This window comes from Myodes glareolus, chromosome 6, assembly GCF_982192425.1.
Source record: "Myodes glareolus chromosome 6, mMyoGla1.1, whole genome shotgun sequence".
Lineage (NCBI taxonomy): Eukaryota > Metazoa > Chordata > Mammalia > Rodentia > Cricetidae > Myodes > Myodes glareolus.
Genome location: NC_142031.1, coordinates 47,360,513 through 47,378,046, shown reverse-complemented (window position 1 = coordinate 47,378,046; position 17,534 = coordinate 47,360,513). Strand labels below are relative to the sequence as shown.

The 17,534-nt window shown below is 40.9% G+C and overlaps 1 protein-coding gene across 2 annotated transcripts in view; it reads right to left on the bottom strand.

The window, feature by feature from the left end:
* The window catches only part of Il12rb2 (interleukin 12 receptor subunit beta 2), a 78,532-nt gene extending 62,351 nt beyond the window's left edge, over positions 1–16,181 (bottom strand). Inside the window, exons 1-5 of one of the 2 annotated variants that reach the window (XM_048439977.3) lie at positions 15,966–16,181; positions 7,936–8,039; positions 4,192–4,393; positions 1,843–1,952; positions 44–328 (exon numbers count right to left, since the gene is read on the bottom strand). In XM_048439977.3, coding sequence (XP_048295934.3) covers positions 44–328; positions 1,843–1,918 — 361 coding nt within the window. In that variant the 5' untranslated portion in view covers positions 1,919–1,952; positions 4,192–4,393; positions 7,936–8,039; positions 15,966–16,181. The remainder of the gene's footprint in view (positions 1–43; positions 329–1,842; positions 1,953–4,191; positions 4,394–7,935; positions 8,040–15,965) is intronic. The other variant, XM_048439978.3, reaches the window with a different exon arrangement.
* Positions 16,182–17,534: the final 1,353 nt, after the last annotated feature.

Genomic DNA, 17,534 nt, shown 5'->3' with positions numbered 1-17,534 from the left:
CACAAAATGACCACTTCATGAGAGTTCAGAAAGGAATGCTCACCACCAACTGAGATCTCTGCTCCACACACATAGTACTGACTAGTTTGTGGACAGTACACATGGCAGACAAATACGGTAGTACCAACGGAAAGGTTGGAGACTTGAAAAGTGGAGGAGTGACCATTGTGGGAATGGACTATTTTGCCAGACTTTAAGAGGACTAATTTAGAACCAGGATGATTCCAACAGCGGTGTTTGTGATTCAAAGAGCAGGAAATATTGACAGCTGACCCAAGTGGAATCACAAGGGAAGGCTTGACAGTCACTGTGCCTCGCTTGCAGGGATCTGCAGGAAGAGACAAATGCAAAACTCAGCTAGAAGGAAGACATCCATTTCAAGATGGAGAGTTTGTTCAATCTCCATAGTAGGGTGAAATTAAAACTCATCAGACCACGGAACTGTTAATAACCTACATTGCTCCAGCAACATTGGCAATGCTGGAGAATTAGACTTTTCTACATTCAGATTCCACACCAGACCACTTAAAGAGAGCTTCTCAGGATAAATTATATAATTCCCATCGTCTTTGTAATTTAAAATGCTTATTTTAATAATTATATTAAGAAAAACAAAGATAATCTTACAAGACTTTAGGGGCATATGTAGAAATAATTTCTTCTCTTAATATATCAGTTGTATTAAATAAGCATAACTTGTAATATCATTTTATAATAAAGCTAAAATATTCAAATGTGTGATTTTGTGATCCCAGCACATGGGAGGCTAAGGTGGAGCATCATGAATTATTGGCCAGACCAGGCTACAAAGTCAGAAAATGTAGCAAAGAAACAAACAAAAAAAAAGGAAAGTGGGTCCAATAACCTGCATTTTGATATTTCTTTAAGCTGTAGGCCCCTGGGTAATATGGTTGAAGTAAATGACGTGTATGTTCCTCTTTTTGGATGATTCTTATGACTTAGTTACTATCACCAATGTCATCTTGAATTCCCATTTAACTCACTTCCAAAAGCATTTCACTGACACACTTCAGTGAAAAGAACTACAAAATAGAGATGCATTCTCAATTTCAGATGTGATGTAAATCCCCCAGTGAAATCATCTTTGGGGATAATTCTGTGATAGGATCAATATGAATAAAAGAGGAATTAGTGAAGAAGTTATTATTTGGCTTAAGTAAATGAAATACTGAACAATCCTTTAAAAGAAAACACTCATTTTTATTTTCAAAGCTAAATGGAATCTCTTTCCCTCTCTTTGTTTTATTCTATGTCTGGTCTTGATTTCTTTGATTCTTCATTGTAATGGGCCAGAAAGACCAAATCAAACTCTTACTCAAGAAGCCAGGAAAATGTAGACACATACACTGTGCATATTTATAGACATGCATATGTATGTATCATATTCATATGATAGCTGAATTCAACCATGAATACTCCTGCTAAAGTACACTCTAACTTTTAATTTTACCATTTATGTGTGTGTGAACATGGGCCACAGTACACATTTGAGGCTACGGTGTGGGCTCATAGGGTCAAACTCAAGTGGTCAGGTTTGCAAAGCAAGGGCCTTTACCTGCGGAATCATCTTTCTGGTTCCAAAATGCATTCCATTATGCTTCAGGTTTCTTAGCCAATTTCTCAAGAGTAAATACATGATTATATCCAATGTTAATTATTAAAATAAATAAGACAATACTACAGAGCCAAACTTATCCATTAAATGTTAAAAGACTGACTACAAAATTCACTTTAGAACACTTACCACAACACATGGTTCATTTGTACCTGAGAATTTAAACTACAATTCTTTCTACAGACAAGATTACAGAAATCTCTTACCTACATCTGCTTTAATCAACAGCCATATGAATAAAAAATTCAGTCCCAACAAGCATCCTCTAAGAGTGTGTGCCATGAGCAGTCAACTCCAGAATGCAACTCAAGTTCTCCTTACAAAAGAAGACAAATTCATTCATGTTAAGTACATTCAGAAAATGTCAGAACCACCACTTTCCAGAACAATTCTAGTACTACTGTTTCCCCATGTTGTTAAGACTGCAAACTTAGGAACCTGAAGAATCATAGCTACCTTCCCCCCATCTCCATGAACCACCTTGCTTTTATCATAACTTCTTTAAATGATGGGCTGTGATGTGCAAGTGTAAGATATAATGGGCAGAGATGAGAAGGGGCTGGGCATCTCATTGTCTTCAAGCTTCTGCAACAGCTTGAGAGTGATGCTGGGAGCATCAAGAGAGAAGACACTTCAATGTCTCGTGAGAACCTGCTTCTCAGTTCACGGATGGCACTCCGGACTTGCTTTTCCATGGTATGAGGAACAAAGCAGCTGGAGCACTATCCCATGCATATGTGCTGAGCTCTAGGATATGATCACCTTTCAAAGGTTCCATCTCCTCAACCATTGGGAATTAATGTTTAAACACGTGGGTTTTGAAGGGACATGAACAAAACAAACTTTGAAGTCATTTAAAACTGGGTTTAAATATTGTGACCATATGAAATTACTTAACTCATCTATACTCTACCACACATAAAACTTGTTTTTCCTCTTCAAAAGGCTATGTCATCACAATCAAACAGACCTCTTGATTGGTGAAGATTTTCTAATCTCATTGTAGCTCTGAAAACAGTAGATTAAAAAATGGCTCTCACTGGTGTGGTAGCATGAACACTGAATTCTATCTTATTCTGCTTATTTTTGTTACACTGTGATCGGCATCTTTAATAGGTTTTCATTATTGTAGTGAAAAGGTTAAAATACACTATCACAGAACATTAGTCAGCAATGCTACAAACACTGGAAAGACATGAGCCACTAGGTCAATTTTGTACTTAATATGGTGGCACAAATGTGCAACCCCAGCACTCTGGAGCCTGAGGCAGGTGTCTCATAGGCGTGAAGCCAGCTTGGACAAACCCCTGTCTCAAAATGATAACAACAGGACATCGTTTTAATTTTTGTCTTGGTAAGTTTTATGTCAACTTGACATAAGGTAGAGTCATTTGAGGAGAAGGACTCTCACTTGAGAAAATGCCCGCCATAAGATCTGTCTGTAGGTAACTCTATGGGGGCATTTTCTTAGTTAATGATTGGTGCAGATGGTCTCAGCTCACTGGGAGCAGGGCCATTTCTGGGCAGGTGGTTCTGGGTTCTATAAGAAAACAGATCGAGTAAGCCAAGAGGAGAAAGCCAGCGAACAGTATTCTTTCATGGTTCCTGCTCCAGTTTTGGTCATAGTTTTTTTTTCAGTGATGGACTCTGGTGTACTTGTGTAAGATGAAATAAACCCTTCCTTCCCCAAATTGCTTTTAGTCATGGTATTTTATCACAGTCATAGATAGAAATTGTGAAGAGAAGTAGGCTATTGCTCTGACAGATCTGACCCTCTTGTTTTGGGGAGGATTGTGGAAGTACTTTAGGACTTTGGACCAGAAAAGTCATTGAGCATCTAGAGCTTAGTCAACTATTGTGGGAACTAAGAAGATAAACACCGAAGCAGTGTAGATGGTGAAGATCTAGTTTGTGACGTTTAGAGGGAAGCAAAGACTCTGTCAGTGTTGTTTGAGTGATAATAACCAGTAAGGTGCTGTAGAATATTAAAGATGTGTTGCATTTATTTTTGTTGTGAAACACTTGTTTAATGATGCAAAGATGTGTTGCAGTTGTTTAACACTGTGAAAGCTGTGTTATTTTGTCTGTCTACAATACCTGATTGATCTAATAAGGAGATGAATGCCCAATAGCCAGGTAGGAGAAAGATAGGCTGGGTTGGCAGTCAGAGAGAATAAATAGGAGGAGAAATCTGGGAAGAGGGAAGCAAGATCAAGGAATAAGAAAAGGAGGAGAGGAAGAAGGAAGGAGCCAGCCAGCCAGCTACACAGCCAGTTATGGAACAAGAAGGAAGAAACTATATACAGAAATAGAGAAAGGTAAAAGCCAAGAGGCAAAAGATAGATGGGACAATTTAAGTTAGGAAGCTTTCTAGGAATAAGTCAAGCTCAGGCTGGGCGTTCATAAGAAAGAATAAGATTCTGTGTAATTTCTTTGGGAGCTGGGTGGCAGGCTCCAAAGAGACAAAGAGTAAAAAACAACCAACAACAGTAAGACAAAACCTTTGCTTTGTTGGTACAATTGGTACAAACAGCTGTGATTAAGAACAGGCTAACCTCATTTAGGTGAAGTCTTCTGGGAGTATTTCCTCACGGTCAGCACACAGAAGCTGTGGTCCAGAGAGTCCAAGGCTACATCTCATGCTGGCAGCCAAACTTGGTAATATATATGAGTCACCCAGGTGGGACTGGTTTTGAAGGCGTGAAGGGGTCACGGTGAGCAGTGGAGGCCTGTCACTCTATGGCAGGGCAGGAATCCCTGAAGAGAGGCAGGAGAGTGCATTAGTGAAGGTAAAAGCCTCAGTTGTAACTGAAGTCCTAAGATTGAAGGGGTCATGGAGAGAAGCCGAGGCTTGACACATATGCAGAACCAGAGTCCCTGAAGAGAACCCAGAAGATGCTGTTGGTGAAGGCGCAGCCTAGTTTCAGTGCAGATGCTAGTACCATGAATTGATGACCACGGACAGCAAGGGCTCTGTGTGAAGTTGGATAAGGCACAGTGTGTGCTGTGGCAAATCCTTTAGAGTCTGGAAGTCTGTGAGTCACAGCATCTGACACTGTAGGATTTTGGTTTTGCTTTGATATGATTGTAACTGTGCCCTGATTTTTTCCCTTGGAGTAAGAAAGTATTAAAGTTATTTTTGATTTGACAGGCACCTACAATAAAGAGACTTTGGAATTTACAGAGAGCTTGGATATTTTAAAAAGACTTAAATTTTAAGTGTTTGAATTTTTAAAAACTGTGAGATTTTTAAAGTTTTATACTGTAATAAGGATATTGAGATAATCAGGATGAGCAAGAGAGGGAAGGCTATGGTTGAGCAGTGAAATGTTCATTTATGAAGTTGAATAGGGTCAGTTGTCCTTATTAGTTTATGTTGATTTGATGCAGGCTAGAGTTATTTGGAAAGAGAGACTATCAATTGAAATATTCCCATAGCATAGCTCATGTTGGTGAGGATGTGGGAAAAGTGGGACACTTTTTTTTGGTATGAGTGCAAACTTGAACAACCACTATACCCCAAGAAGCTGGGAATAGATCTAGATCCAACTATACTATACCTAAAGGACTCTATGTCCTATTACAGAGACACTTGATTATTTATGTGCTCTATTCATAGTAGCCACATACTGGAAATGGCCTAGATGTCCATTAACTGATGAATGAATAAAGAGAATGTGATACACTTACACAATAGAATTTATTGTTCAGCTACTAGAAATAAAAGCATAAATTTTACAGGTAAATGGATGGAGTTCAGCCAGAGTGAGGTAACCCAGACCCCAAAAGACAAATATGGTATATATTCTCTTATAAGTGAATGTTGGCTTTTAAGCCTTCACTAGGAATCCTACAATCCATATAACCACAGGTAACTAGGTAACTAGTAAGGGACTTAGTGGGGAAGGGAGGATTTACCATGGAAGAGGAAATGGAATACATAGTTTTGGAGAGAGAGTGGGGAGAATGGAACAGGAGGATTAAATGGGGAGGAGGAGACAAAAGGGGGCGGAGGGGGGTACTAATGAGAGGCGCAACACCAAGAGCCATTTGATGAGGTATATAAAAATCTACTAATGTGTAAATTTTAAACTATGCACATAATAAAATAAATCTAAATGGAGTCACCAAATAACGAGAAGACAACACCCCAACTAGACATCTTTTGGCACCAAGTGAAATTCAAGTGACAGGAATGGGTTACATCTTATTGAGTTGTTGGCCAAAGGGGCCCCATGGACACCCTTAGACAACTCAGGCAAGGGCTATTGGTAGCTCTCCACCAGCTGATTGTAACACTCTTTGACTGAAGACAACACTTACATAACTCATTAACCATGAAGAAGTTGAGCTGGTGTCTAACTATAGACTTTACCTTTACTGACTGGTGTTCACGGTACTGGGACATATTCTGTGTGGTACCAGAGGAGAAAAGTAAACAGCAACCCAGTTACAAATTCTAAATGTACAATGGTGGCAAGTTATTCTGGTGCAATAAGGGTGTAAATGTTATGAGAATAAGACACCACTCTCTGATTAGTGTCTTATAGTGTCTGATAGTGTCTCCATTCCGTGAGATGGAACCCATGCCCAACACTGCTTCTATGGCCAAGAACCTGAGATTAGACAGGGCATGTGCTTAGGGGAAATACACTATTGTTCTGCTAAAGGAGCACAACAATAAAACAACTTCTAATGACATTTTACTATCCCCATAGATCAGTGCCTTACTAAGCCACTATCAGAGAAGTTTTCTCTTTCAGTAGATGGAAACTAAAACAGAGATCCAACAACTGGACAATGTGCAAGGAGTGAGAGACTTAGGAAAAATCACCTAAATGAAATGTCTATATCAATCACCTCCCCTTAGGGTTCTGGGAGCTATGAGGAAGTGGAGGTGAAAAAATTGTAAGAGCCAGCGGTGGTGGAGGACAACCAGGAAACAGTGTCTTCCAGACACAGCAGGAAGGATGGATGCACCTTGAATTCACAGAGATGGTGAGACCACAGACAGGGCCATCACAGGTTCAAGCCAGACAGGGTTCCAATGATGAGAAGGGGAAGTGGACATTATTTTCCATCCCTATTCAAGAAGCTATCCACAACTGATACCTATTTGCAAAGGACAAATGTATTTTCTCCCTTGGAATCTCACTGGGTATAAAAGGGTAGACCGAACGCCCAGCAGTAAGTGGCTAATGCAAAATGAACGAATGGTGCTTTTGTAGATTTTTTTTTGTTTTTCATATTGCTTTGTTTGGGTATATTTTTTATATCTTACTGGTCTTTTGCTTGTGCATTATGGGTTCTGATTATGTGCTTAATTTTTTTTGTACTTGTGTGTTTCTTATGCTTTTTCATTGTTTTTAAATTCTGTTTTCTATTTTTCTGTTTGTTTTCTGAACAGTCAGAAAACTGTGGTATGGTAGGGAGAGTCTGGGAGAAGACGAGGGAGGGGAAATTGTGATCAAAATATATTGTACAATTTTCAGAGAAAAAAGAAAAAAAATTGTCTGTAGGCAAGTCTGTGGTGCATCTTCTTGATTAATGGCTAATGTAGGTGGTCCCAGGTCACTGGGGGCAGTGACACTACTGAGCGCGTGTTTCTGAATGGTACAATGATTAATGTTGGTGGTCCCAATGCCACTGGGTGTAGTGCCACCTCTGGGCAGGAGGTACTGGATGGTAAAAGAAAGCAAGCCGAGCAAGTCATCAGAGAGAAGCCAGGAAGCAGCGGAACACAGGGATGTAAACAGAAGCTTTGATTGCCCCTGAAAATCAGGTAAAAACAGTTCCGTTTATGAGAAGTTCAAACCCCTCAACAACCTTCAAGTAAATGAGACATCTTCCAATAAAATGAAACCTCACACAGGCTGTAAACATCCTTTACACAGCCTGCCTCCAAGGTCAATCTCAAAACTACAGCTCTCTCTGAAACACAGAATGAAAGACTCTGTCCCTGACTCATCACTCGCCCCATGGCTTCCAGACAGTGAAAACAATGCTCAGAGGGAGGGAGCACGACCAGGAGAGGCAGGAAGAAGGTACAGAAGGTGTTCCCAGTCAGTCTCTGCACACTCACCCCAGAGACAAATGCAAAACAGGCAGCTTCTTGGAAGCTGTCCTTGAGGAGACTATGAAAAAACCAAAATACTTGGTCTTCCGCAGGTAATGACTTCACCCAGACATGAACACTCTGTATATTCTCATTTGCTTCCTTCTGCTGTAAGTTGAAAGAAGAAGGTGGTATTGTGAGGACAAACTAAGGCTAGCCGTAGAGTCTCAGGCCCGTGACTTACCAGGTAAGCTGTCCACCGAGGCCCCTGCCTATTTCATTTTCTCTTTAGTCCTGGGTTGTGTTGCTTTCTTAATCATTTTCAGTGTACTGGAATTGTACATTTCCCTGAACAAGGTAAAATATTGTACGTTAGACATTGAAAGAAGCCCGCTCAAAGGTTAACAGGTAACTGTTATGGGCTGCTGTCTGTTCCTCACTACTCCACCTTCTTGATAGGTGACATTTTTGTTCACCGCTGAGCTACCAAATGCTGACTCTGAATGTGCACTGCTTGCTGTGTTACAAAGTCATGCTGTAACTTAATAGCAGAGTCAAGGAAGCCTGTTATAAAAACAAAACAAAACAAAACAAAAACAAATCTTTGATAACTTTCAAGGTTCTAATACAAAATTCCAATGACTCAAAACTTTGAAAAAACACAAATATTTTTGTGTAATTGAAATTTTTTTGAGACATGGCTATATGTAATCTAAGCTAGCTTCACGCTCATTGCATGTTGAGGATAATCTTAAACTCTTTGTTTAATTTCTAAAATTCTATCTTTTATCTATCTATCCATCTATCTATCCACCATCATCATCCTCATTCTCATCATCATCTATCTATTTGTGCATGTGCACCTGTGCCATGGCAGGTGTACGGAGGTCAGAGGACCACTTGTGGAAGTTGGTTCTCTTCTCCCAGTTTGTGTGTCTCAGGGATCAAACCGAGGTTTTCAGACTTGGTGACAAGTTACTTAACCCACTGAGCCATTTCATCAGTCCTAATTTTGAACTTTTTATCCTCTTACCTCCCCCTTCTAAATGCTAGGATTACAAGCTTAAGCCTGTACTTGTATGCTTTTAAATAATCAGAATACTAAGAAAGTCATGTCAAAAGTTTTTCCATAATAGAGATACAAAACATTTTTATGAAACATGTGTTCAGTTCCAAGATATTCCCTGATTAAAATATAATTTTTTAAGAGTGGACTTTGTTTCTCTGTGTAATTCTACCTGTCCTGAAACTTGCTTTCTAGACCAGGCTGGACTCAAACTCATAGAGATCTGCCTGCTCTGCCTCTGCCTCCTGAGTGATGCCTGGTCTCCCATAAAATAATTCTTTTAGCCAACATTAAAATTATCAGATTAGAACAGGACAGATGATTCAGCAGTTAAGAGTACTGGCTGCTTTTCTAGAGGATTTGGGTTTGATTCCCAGCATCCACATAGTGACTCATGATCATCTGTAACTAACTTCAGTTCCAGTTCACACCCTCTTCTGGCCTCCACAGGCCCCAGGCATGGCTATGATGTACAGATATACATACAATCAAAACATTCCCACACATAAAATAACAAAATGATCAAATCATAGATTGCAAAAGGAAAAAATATATTCAGGTGCAGTGTGCTGCAAGTAACCTGCCTTCAGCTTCTCCTCTGGCTGTTCCTTTGTATTTTCAAGTTCATCCTTCTCCTCCTGAATAGACAATCCAAAAGTTTTAGATTCTCTAAAGTTCTCTAATACTCCTCTTTTAACATCTGCAGATACTGAGGGTTGGACCTTGGTAGTATAAAGTTTTCTCTAGTCATTACTGAAAACAAAAACAAAAACAAAAAGCAAAAAACAAACCCACCTCTCCTTGGAGTAGAAGATGGAGATGGTGGCAGGGATCTTTCCATTACAGGTACTACAAATTATCATGGCCTGTGTTCTCTTTGCTTGAGTCTAAAAGGCTTACAAAGCAGGAGGGGGTGGAGGAGGGGGTTGTTTTAACATCTTGTTTCACCTCTGCTCTAACAGCAACAGGATGGTGAATATTTCCTGCTGGGAATGTTCCAGCAGTCTGTGCAGCCTCATCTGAGTTTTCAATTTGTATGTCACCCCTGCCTCTTACCAGGCAAAAGCTGGACACCTGGGGAACCATCTTTGTTATGTTCTTGTCTGGCACAGAAATACCGCTTTAAAAAACAGACCTGGCCTCTTTTCTGATGCTGTATCTCCTGCTTGACACACCTTTTGGGTTTTTGTGAAGGATATGCAGACCTGCACTGGTCGAGGAGGGTGGTCTGCTCCAATCACATGATAGTTAAGTGCCATGATACCCTAATATCTATTCTTTTAGTGTGTTCTTTCATAATTTTCCATATGGCGTGACAAGCTTTAGTAAATCAAAATTTTCAGCTAAGTAAAATTGAGAGAGCTAGACTTTCCTTCCTTCTTCTGAAATTAGTAGGCAGTTTCTAAAGTCACCATGTAGCCAGCAACCCTTCTTCAGAGTTCAAAGTTTTCTCTTCTCCCCAGAAGCTGAAACATCATTGATGTGAACCAAATTTGGTACACACACCTGTCTTCTGGGTGTAGCTACTGAGGTGCCATTGGATTCTCACTTATCTCACTGTCTCCAGTTCTAAGATAAGTTCCTTAGCGTTTACTTGAGAAAAGGAACTTTCCTTTCTTGCTTGAGTTTAGCAAATTCCTTAATGTTTTCTTTTTGTTTGTTTGTTTGCTTGCTTGCTTATTTTCAGCACTTTTAGGATCTATTTTTCATTTATCCTTAAAAAATTTTTGCTGTATTAATTCTTGAGATACATGGATGGCTTGCCACACATGTCAGTAAATGTAATACAGTACATTAATGTAATCAGGGATAGAAACCACTTGATCATCTCAACAAAAAAGGCTTTTTAAAAAAATCCAACATCCTTTCATGATAAAAACCTTCAAGACATTAGAAATGGAAGGAATATATTTCTACATAATAAAGGCAATACACACAGCAAATTTATTGCCAACGTTATGCTAAATGGGAAGAACCTCAAAGCATTTCCTCTAAATTGGGAGCGAGACAAGGGCTTTTAATTTCTCCACTCTTACTCAATATAGTACAGAACAAGAAGACATGAGAAGGTAATAAAAGGGGAGCAAAGAAGACAGGGAGAAGTCAAGGTGTGTTTGTTTGCAAAAGACATCTACACCTGAGGAAATTTAGCTCAGTATGATAGTCCTCACACTGGGGAGGCAGAGGTAGGTAGATCTGTGTGAGTTAGAGGTCAGCCTGCTCCACATGGCAGTTCCAGCCTAGTCAGGACTTAATAGTGAGGCCTTGTCTCCAACCAACCAACCAACCAACCAACCAACCAACCAACCAACCAACTAATCTAAAAATTCCACCAAAAAACTTAGAATGGATAAACACTATCAGTAATGTAGCAGGATAAAAAATTAATAAAAAAATTAGTAATCTTTCTATATACCTATGACAAACATGCAGACAATGAAATTGGGGAAACCATCCCATTTAACACACACACACACACACACACACACACACACACACGCATGCATGTGCTCAGGATCACATGCATTTAGCACACACGCTAAAACAAACAGTAACAAAACAAAAATCTCACCTTAGAATAAGCCCAAGTAAAGAAGTGAAAGACCTCTTCAATGAAAGGCCTAAAACACTCAACACTCAAGAAAGGAACACTAGAAGATGGGGAAGACATCCCGTATTCCTGGATTAGAGGAGTTAACATTGTGAAAATGGTGACACTTCCAAAAGCAGACTCCAGTTTCAGTGAAGCCACCAATCAAATTCCATCGACATTCTTCACAGGACAGAAAAAAAAAAAAACCTTTAAAATTGTTTGTAAACACAAAAGTTCCCAGATAGCCAAAGCAATCCAGAGCAAAAAGAATAAAGCTAGGTGTGTTACCTTCCTGATTTCAAGTTGTACTCCAGGACTCTAAAACAGCACAATATTCACACAAAACAGACATGATCTGTGGAACCAAGGACAAAGATTCTATCTCACAGACACAGTCACCTACTTTTTCTTTTAACAAAGATGCTCAAAATACTAAATGTGGCTAAGTCAGTAGTTCTATTAAGACAACAAGTAGTTTTATGAAAACTGGATAGCCACATGTTGAAGATTGAACCTAGGACCTGTACAAAAATCACCTCCAAACAGACCTAAGGCCTGAGTGACAGACCAGAAACCCTAGAATTGTTAAGGGAAAGGTAAGAAGAATACTTCCAGACATGGGCATAGACAGGGACATCCTCACCTGGATTCTAGTCATGCAAGGAATAACCCAAATGGACATATTGGACCTAATGAAATGTAAAAGATTCTACTTAGAAAAAGAAATAGTTAATCAAGTAAAGAGACAGCCTGCAGAAATCTTTGTGAATTATGCACCAGAGTATTAGTATATAGAATGTATAAAAATAAAAAAAGAAACCTAAGCAACAAGAAATCAAACAACCCAGTCAATAAATGGGCTAATGAAAAGAACATGCAGTTCTTAAAAGATGAAGTACAAAGAACTAGCAGGCATATATAAACTGTCCGACTTTACCAACCAGTGAAATGCAAATAAAAACCACATTGAGATTCCATCTAAGTCAGGACGGCATAAGGAAAACAAACAAACAAACAAAACAAAAAACAGACAACAAGGAGAATTAGCAAGTGGTTCAGAGGTTAGCAGTGCTCCTGTGCAAGTCTGATGACCTGAGTTTGATTCCTGGGTTCCTAAGTGAAAGGAATCAATGCCTATGCATTCCCCTTGACCTCAACACGCTAACTGTGGCAGGTGTGCACATGGGTACACATAAACACATACTACTATCACTACTACTACTGCTGCTACTAAAAGATTTAAATGGCCAAACTAGGTAAGGTGGTATACACATGCAACTTTAGCACTCAGGAAGCTGAAACTGGCAGATCACTATAGCACAGGAGTTCAAGGCCAGCCTGCGAAGCATAGCAAGAAGTTCATCTAAAATAAAGCGTCATGAAATGATTTCTAATGACATCCTGATACACACACACACACACACACACACACACACACATATGTAGACTGAGCTGACAACCAGGGAGCCTGTATGGAACTGATCTAGACCATCTGCATATAAGTTATAGTTATGTAATTTGGTTTTCCTGTGAGACCCCCTAACAGTGAGAGCAAGGCCTGTTTTTAACTATGTTTTCTGCTTTTTGGGACCCATTCCTCCTACTGGATTGTCTCATCAGCCTTAACAGAAGAGGAGGTGCCTAGTCTCACTACAACTTGATACACCATGGCTGATAGCTGTGGGATGCCCACCTGTATCTGAAGAGAAACAGTCGAGGTGTGGAAGGGTAGTGGAGTAGGGGGAGGGGCTGGGAAGAGGGGAGGGAGGAGAAACTTTGTGATGTAAAAACAAAAAAACCCAAAATCAAACAAAACAGAACCCCCCCCCCCAAATAAAAGAACAAAAGAAAATGACCCCAAATAAAACCAACATTTATTGAGAAAATTAAATCATAAGGTTGGGGAAATTGCTTAGTAGTTACAAGGTGGAATTACTCTTGCAGAGAACCTGAGTTCAGTTCCCAGCACTCATATCAGGCAGCTCACATCAATCTTGAACTCTAGTTCCAGGGCATTGGATACCTCTCGCCTCCATGGGCAACTGCACTCATGTGCACTTACCCACTCCTCATCACCACACACACACACACACACACACACACACAAACACACACACGTGAAAACAACAATAATAAATCCTTTTTTAAAAGAACATCAAATCCCCTGCAAGATGCTTCTTCCTCGGTTTGTTGGACAGGCCTCTGTATGATACTTCAGGACTGAAGTTGCGTGGTCAACACGTGGAGGCATGAGGTTTATTTCTCCCTCTTGAGCCCTGGAAAATCCTGACAAGTTTGCTTCCCCTGTGACATCACCCTCTGCCTGTTCATAAAGTGAGGTGAACTTAAGACAAACAGCCATCCTACAAGGTTTTTCTTTTTTTCTTTTAGAGGTTAGATTTAAGTTTTTTCCTCGTTTTTAAATTACTTTATAAATAATACCAATCGAAATTCCCACGTTCCTCCCACTCCTCCACACACCTGTCCCCTCACCCCCCTCCAGTTCTGAGAGAGGGCAAGGCACCCTGCCCTGTGGGAAGTCCAAGGCCTTCCCTGTAACATCCAGGCTTAGGAAGGTATGCATCCAAAGAGAAAAGGATACCAAAAAGCCAGTTCATGCAGTAGAGACAAATCCCAGTGCCATTATCATTGGCCCCTGAGTCTTCCCCAATTGTCAATCACATTCAGAGGGTCCAGGGTCCATGCTCGTTCAGCCCCAGTCCAGTTGGATATGGTGAGCTCCCATTAGCTCAGGCACACTGTCTCAGTGGGTGGACCAACCCCTCGTGGTTCTGTCTTCCTTGCTCATATTCTCCCTCCTTCTGCTCTTCAACTGGACCTTGGGAACTCAGTCCAGTGCTCCGATGTGGGTCATCCCACATGTCAACATCTCTGCCTGATGTTTACTTAACCAGTTCCTTTCCTTGACATTATAATGACAAAACACATTCTGATTATTCTAAACTTGAGCATCTTTTCTGGCCTTTGTTAACAAGTTTCCATAATGCAGAGCACATAATTTAGTAATTAATCCTTGCTTTACTGTACAAAGTAACTCTTACCATTTCTAGACTGTGGTGACGTATGCAGTGATGAAGATGACACGGGCATCTTAGGAGCGTTCTCAGAGTCACACTAGAGTATGTCCCGTGCATTCCTCTCGCTCCTCCATCACTCCAGATGCTTGCTAACCTAAGAGCAGCTCCGCTCATGCTGCCCTTCGCAGTTCTCTGGGAACTGGTCTGTCTATACAACTCATTTATTTTCAGTGAGCCTCAGTGCTCCCATGTCAGTGCCACGAAGTAGTTAGCTCACAGCTGAATTGGATGATGTATGCTCTTATCACTTCATTTTAAGCTTTCCAAATGAGATCCCTAGGCAGCAACTGGCCTAGTCAAGAACTGAGAAGACCTGGGAAAGAAGCTGCAGTCTCAGCTGATGATTCTAGCTGTGAGGCCTGGCTACAGAATGAGAAAGAAAACGGTCCCTGATTCATAGGACTGTTGTGGGGTTAACATGAGATGCTCTTAAGCCCTGTACCCATCATATAGAACATGCTCAGTAAGTAACCCTCCTATCTGAAGCTGAAAAGGAAAAGAACACCAGCACATTTTTTTTTTCAAAGACATTGTTAAAATTCAGGTAGGTAGCCTGAACTTTTGATCCCTCTCTTTAAACGTTCTTCTAGTGTCACTGAAAGATTAATTTGGTTAAAACTAGGTGCTGTCTCTTCGTTTGCTGTACTCTTAGTATATCTCTGATTTTAACTTTGAAGGAGTGAAGTAAGTCTTCTATTAGCTACAGTGCCCACCAAAGGTAGTGTGGAAAAACAGACATTCAGTTCATATTTTTATCTTAAAAACAGCAAAAAAAAAAAAAAAATATTGCTGCCGCATGCAAAGAGTACTAGAAACTTCCAAGAGCAAAGGAAACCGTTGTTCCAGATCTCTTCTGAGATTTGGTGGTTACATTTTAAAAGCAGCAACGGCAAGAATTTGCTAGAGAACAAGCCAGGTGCAGCAGAAGGAAAGAGAACCCATTACTGAGAAATTATTGTAAGATGATTCTTCTCCTCTAAAGTCAGACTGAGGTTCAGAGTTTGCCATCCTATCTAACTAATCACGGTGACTCAAGAGCTACAAGGTACGAATCTGAGCTTACTGATGTGCCTAAGGAAGGGATAGCGGAGGACTCACCGAATCAGGCCTGGGGGATGCAGAAGACAAGCAGCGCTGTACCCATTCGGAATATCAGAAATTTAATTCTGTCTCTCTCTGTCTCTGTCTCTGTCTCTGTCTCTGTCTCTGTCTCTCTCTCTCTCCCTCTCTCCTCTCTCTTCATTCCTCCCTCTCACTTCTACTTCTAAGACAGCACCTCACTATAATGAATCCGTAATGCCTGACTTACTTTCCTGAGTATGGGACGGGTCACGGATGACACCCAGGTGTGGCTCCCCGCCAGACCCCCGTTAAGAGCACCAACCATTATTCTCATCCTAGTGAAGCCTGCAAAGCTCAGTTAATAAGGACCAGTCAGTATCCAAGGGTGAAAGGAAGTCCGACACTGGACCACGGAGTCGCGAAGCCTCCTTGCTGGGTTCCTCGTTGCCACTTACCAGAGGTATTCCCGCGCACAGGACGCAGAGAGGGATCCCGGCAACCCCCGGCCGAGCGCCGCGCCACCCGCAGGAGTCCGCGCTGTAGCGTGGTCCCCGGTGTTGTGACCAGGGCAAGTACCCCGGTGGGTGTGCCGGGAGCTTGGGGAAGTACCTCCTGCGCTCTCACCACGCCCGCAGCGAGCCGCAGAGGGAGGGTTTAAAACTAAGTGAGAAAGGAGCCTATGCGTGTGACCCCGGCACTAGCGCCCCGCGTGCTTAGCGTGGTTCTGAGAAAAGAGGGAAACCGCCCAGGGCGGGCGGCGTGTGCCAGAAAATGACAAGGCTGACGCGCGAACCGACCCAGAGCCACTTAGCAACTCATTAACTAACATCTCATTTATTTAAACGTCCCTTTAAGGACATACAAAACAGAAGGGGGGGGGGGGGCTTACAACAAAATGCATTAGGTAAAATATTTCTTATCTGCGTTCATACTGAGAATCTAACACGCCTAACTAAACGTTTTTCTTGCCCTCATTATCAGCCGATGAATAAAGTAGAACTTCAGAAGCACGTGTGTACGTTGCTGCTGTACGCTTGTCCTTCCCAGTCCGCTACTCCCGGACCTCCCCCCACCCCCACCCCGTGTCCCTCCCAGACCACAGGCCCTTAGCCTTCAGTTTTTCTGCCTTCTAATTTACCTGTGTAAAAGTTGGGAAAAGTGCACCTCTCGAATTTACAACTTGCAAGTAGATTGTGCCACATGTAATTTGCGTTCTCTAATTAAGTTATGTGAGAGCTACAAACACAGCTTTTAAATGTCAGAATTCACACTGCTTTGTAACAGGAGTTGTGGAAATCATTTTTAACAAAGTTAACGGAATTGCCTCAGTGTAAAGTATGTAAAACAGGTGTAGTGTTTCTCACCTCTAATCATAGACAGGAGGACTTCAGTAAGTTCAAGGACTGCGTGAGTTATAGAATTAAGTCACTAATTAGTTTTATAGAAACAAATATTTCAAATTTGATGATTTTTTATAGAATTGTCCATAATATGCTACCTAATTTTTTCTGCAAAACATTAAAAACCCAAATATATAAGTTTTGTGGTGTCATTGAAGTAATTTTAACACCAAATGAGAATAAGCTAAATAAATAACGAATAAGCAAATACACAGTAGCTTCGGGTTAGTTGAAAGGACAGTTGGTGATATCAGAGACGATATATAAAAACTATGGTGGCCAAATATTGATGATAAATTCTGTGGTTTATGGGTTAGATTTCCTTCCTTCCTTCCTTCCTTCCTTCCTTCCTTCCTTCCTTCCTTCCTTCCTTCCTTCCTTTTTAAAGACCAATTTATTTAGTATATATACATTGTTCTATTTGCAGACCAGAAGAAGACATCAGTTCTCATTACAGATAGCTGTAAGCCACCATGTGGTTGCTGGGAATTGAACTCAGGACCCCTAGAAGAACAGGCAGTGCATTGTAACCTCTGAGCTGTCTCTCTGTCCCAAGTTAGGTTATTGCTCAATAATTTTATTAGCTTGTTAGTTATTCATCTATGCATATACAATGAAAAGCAG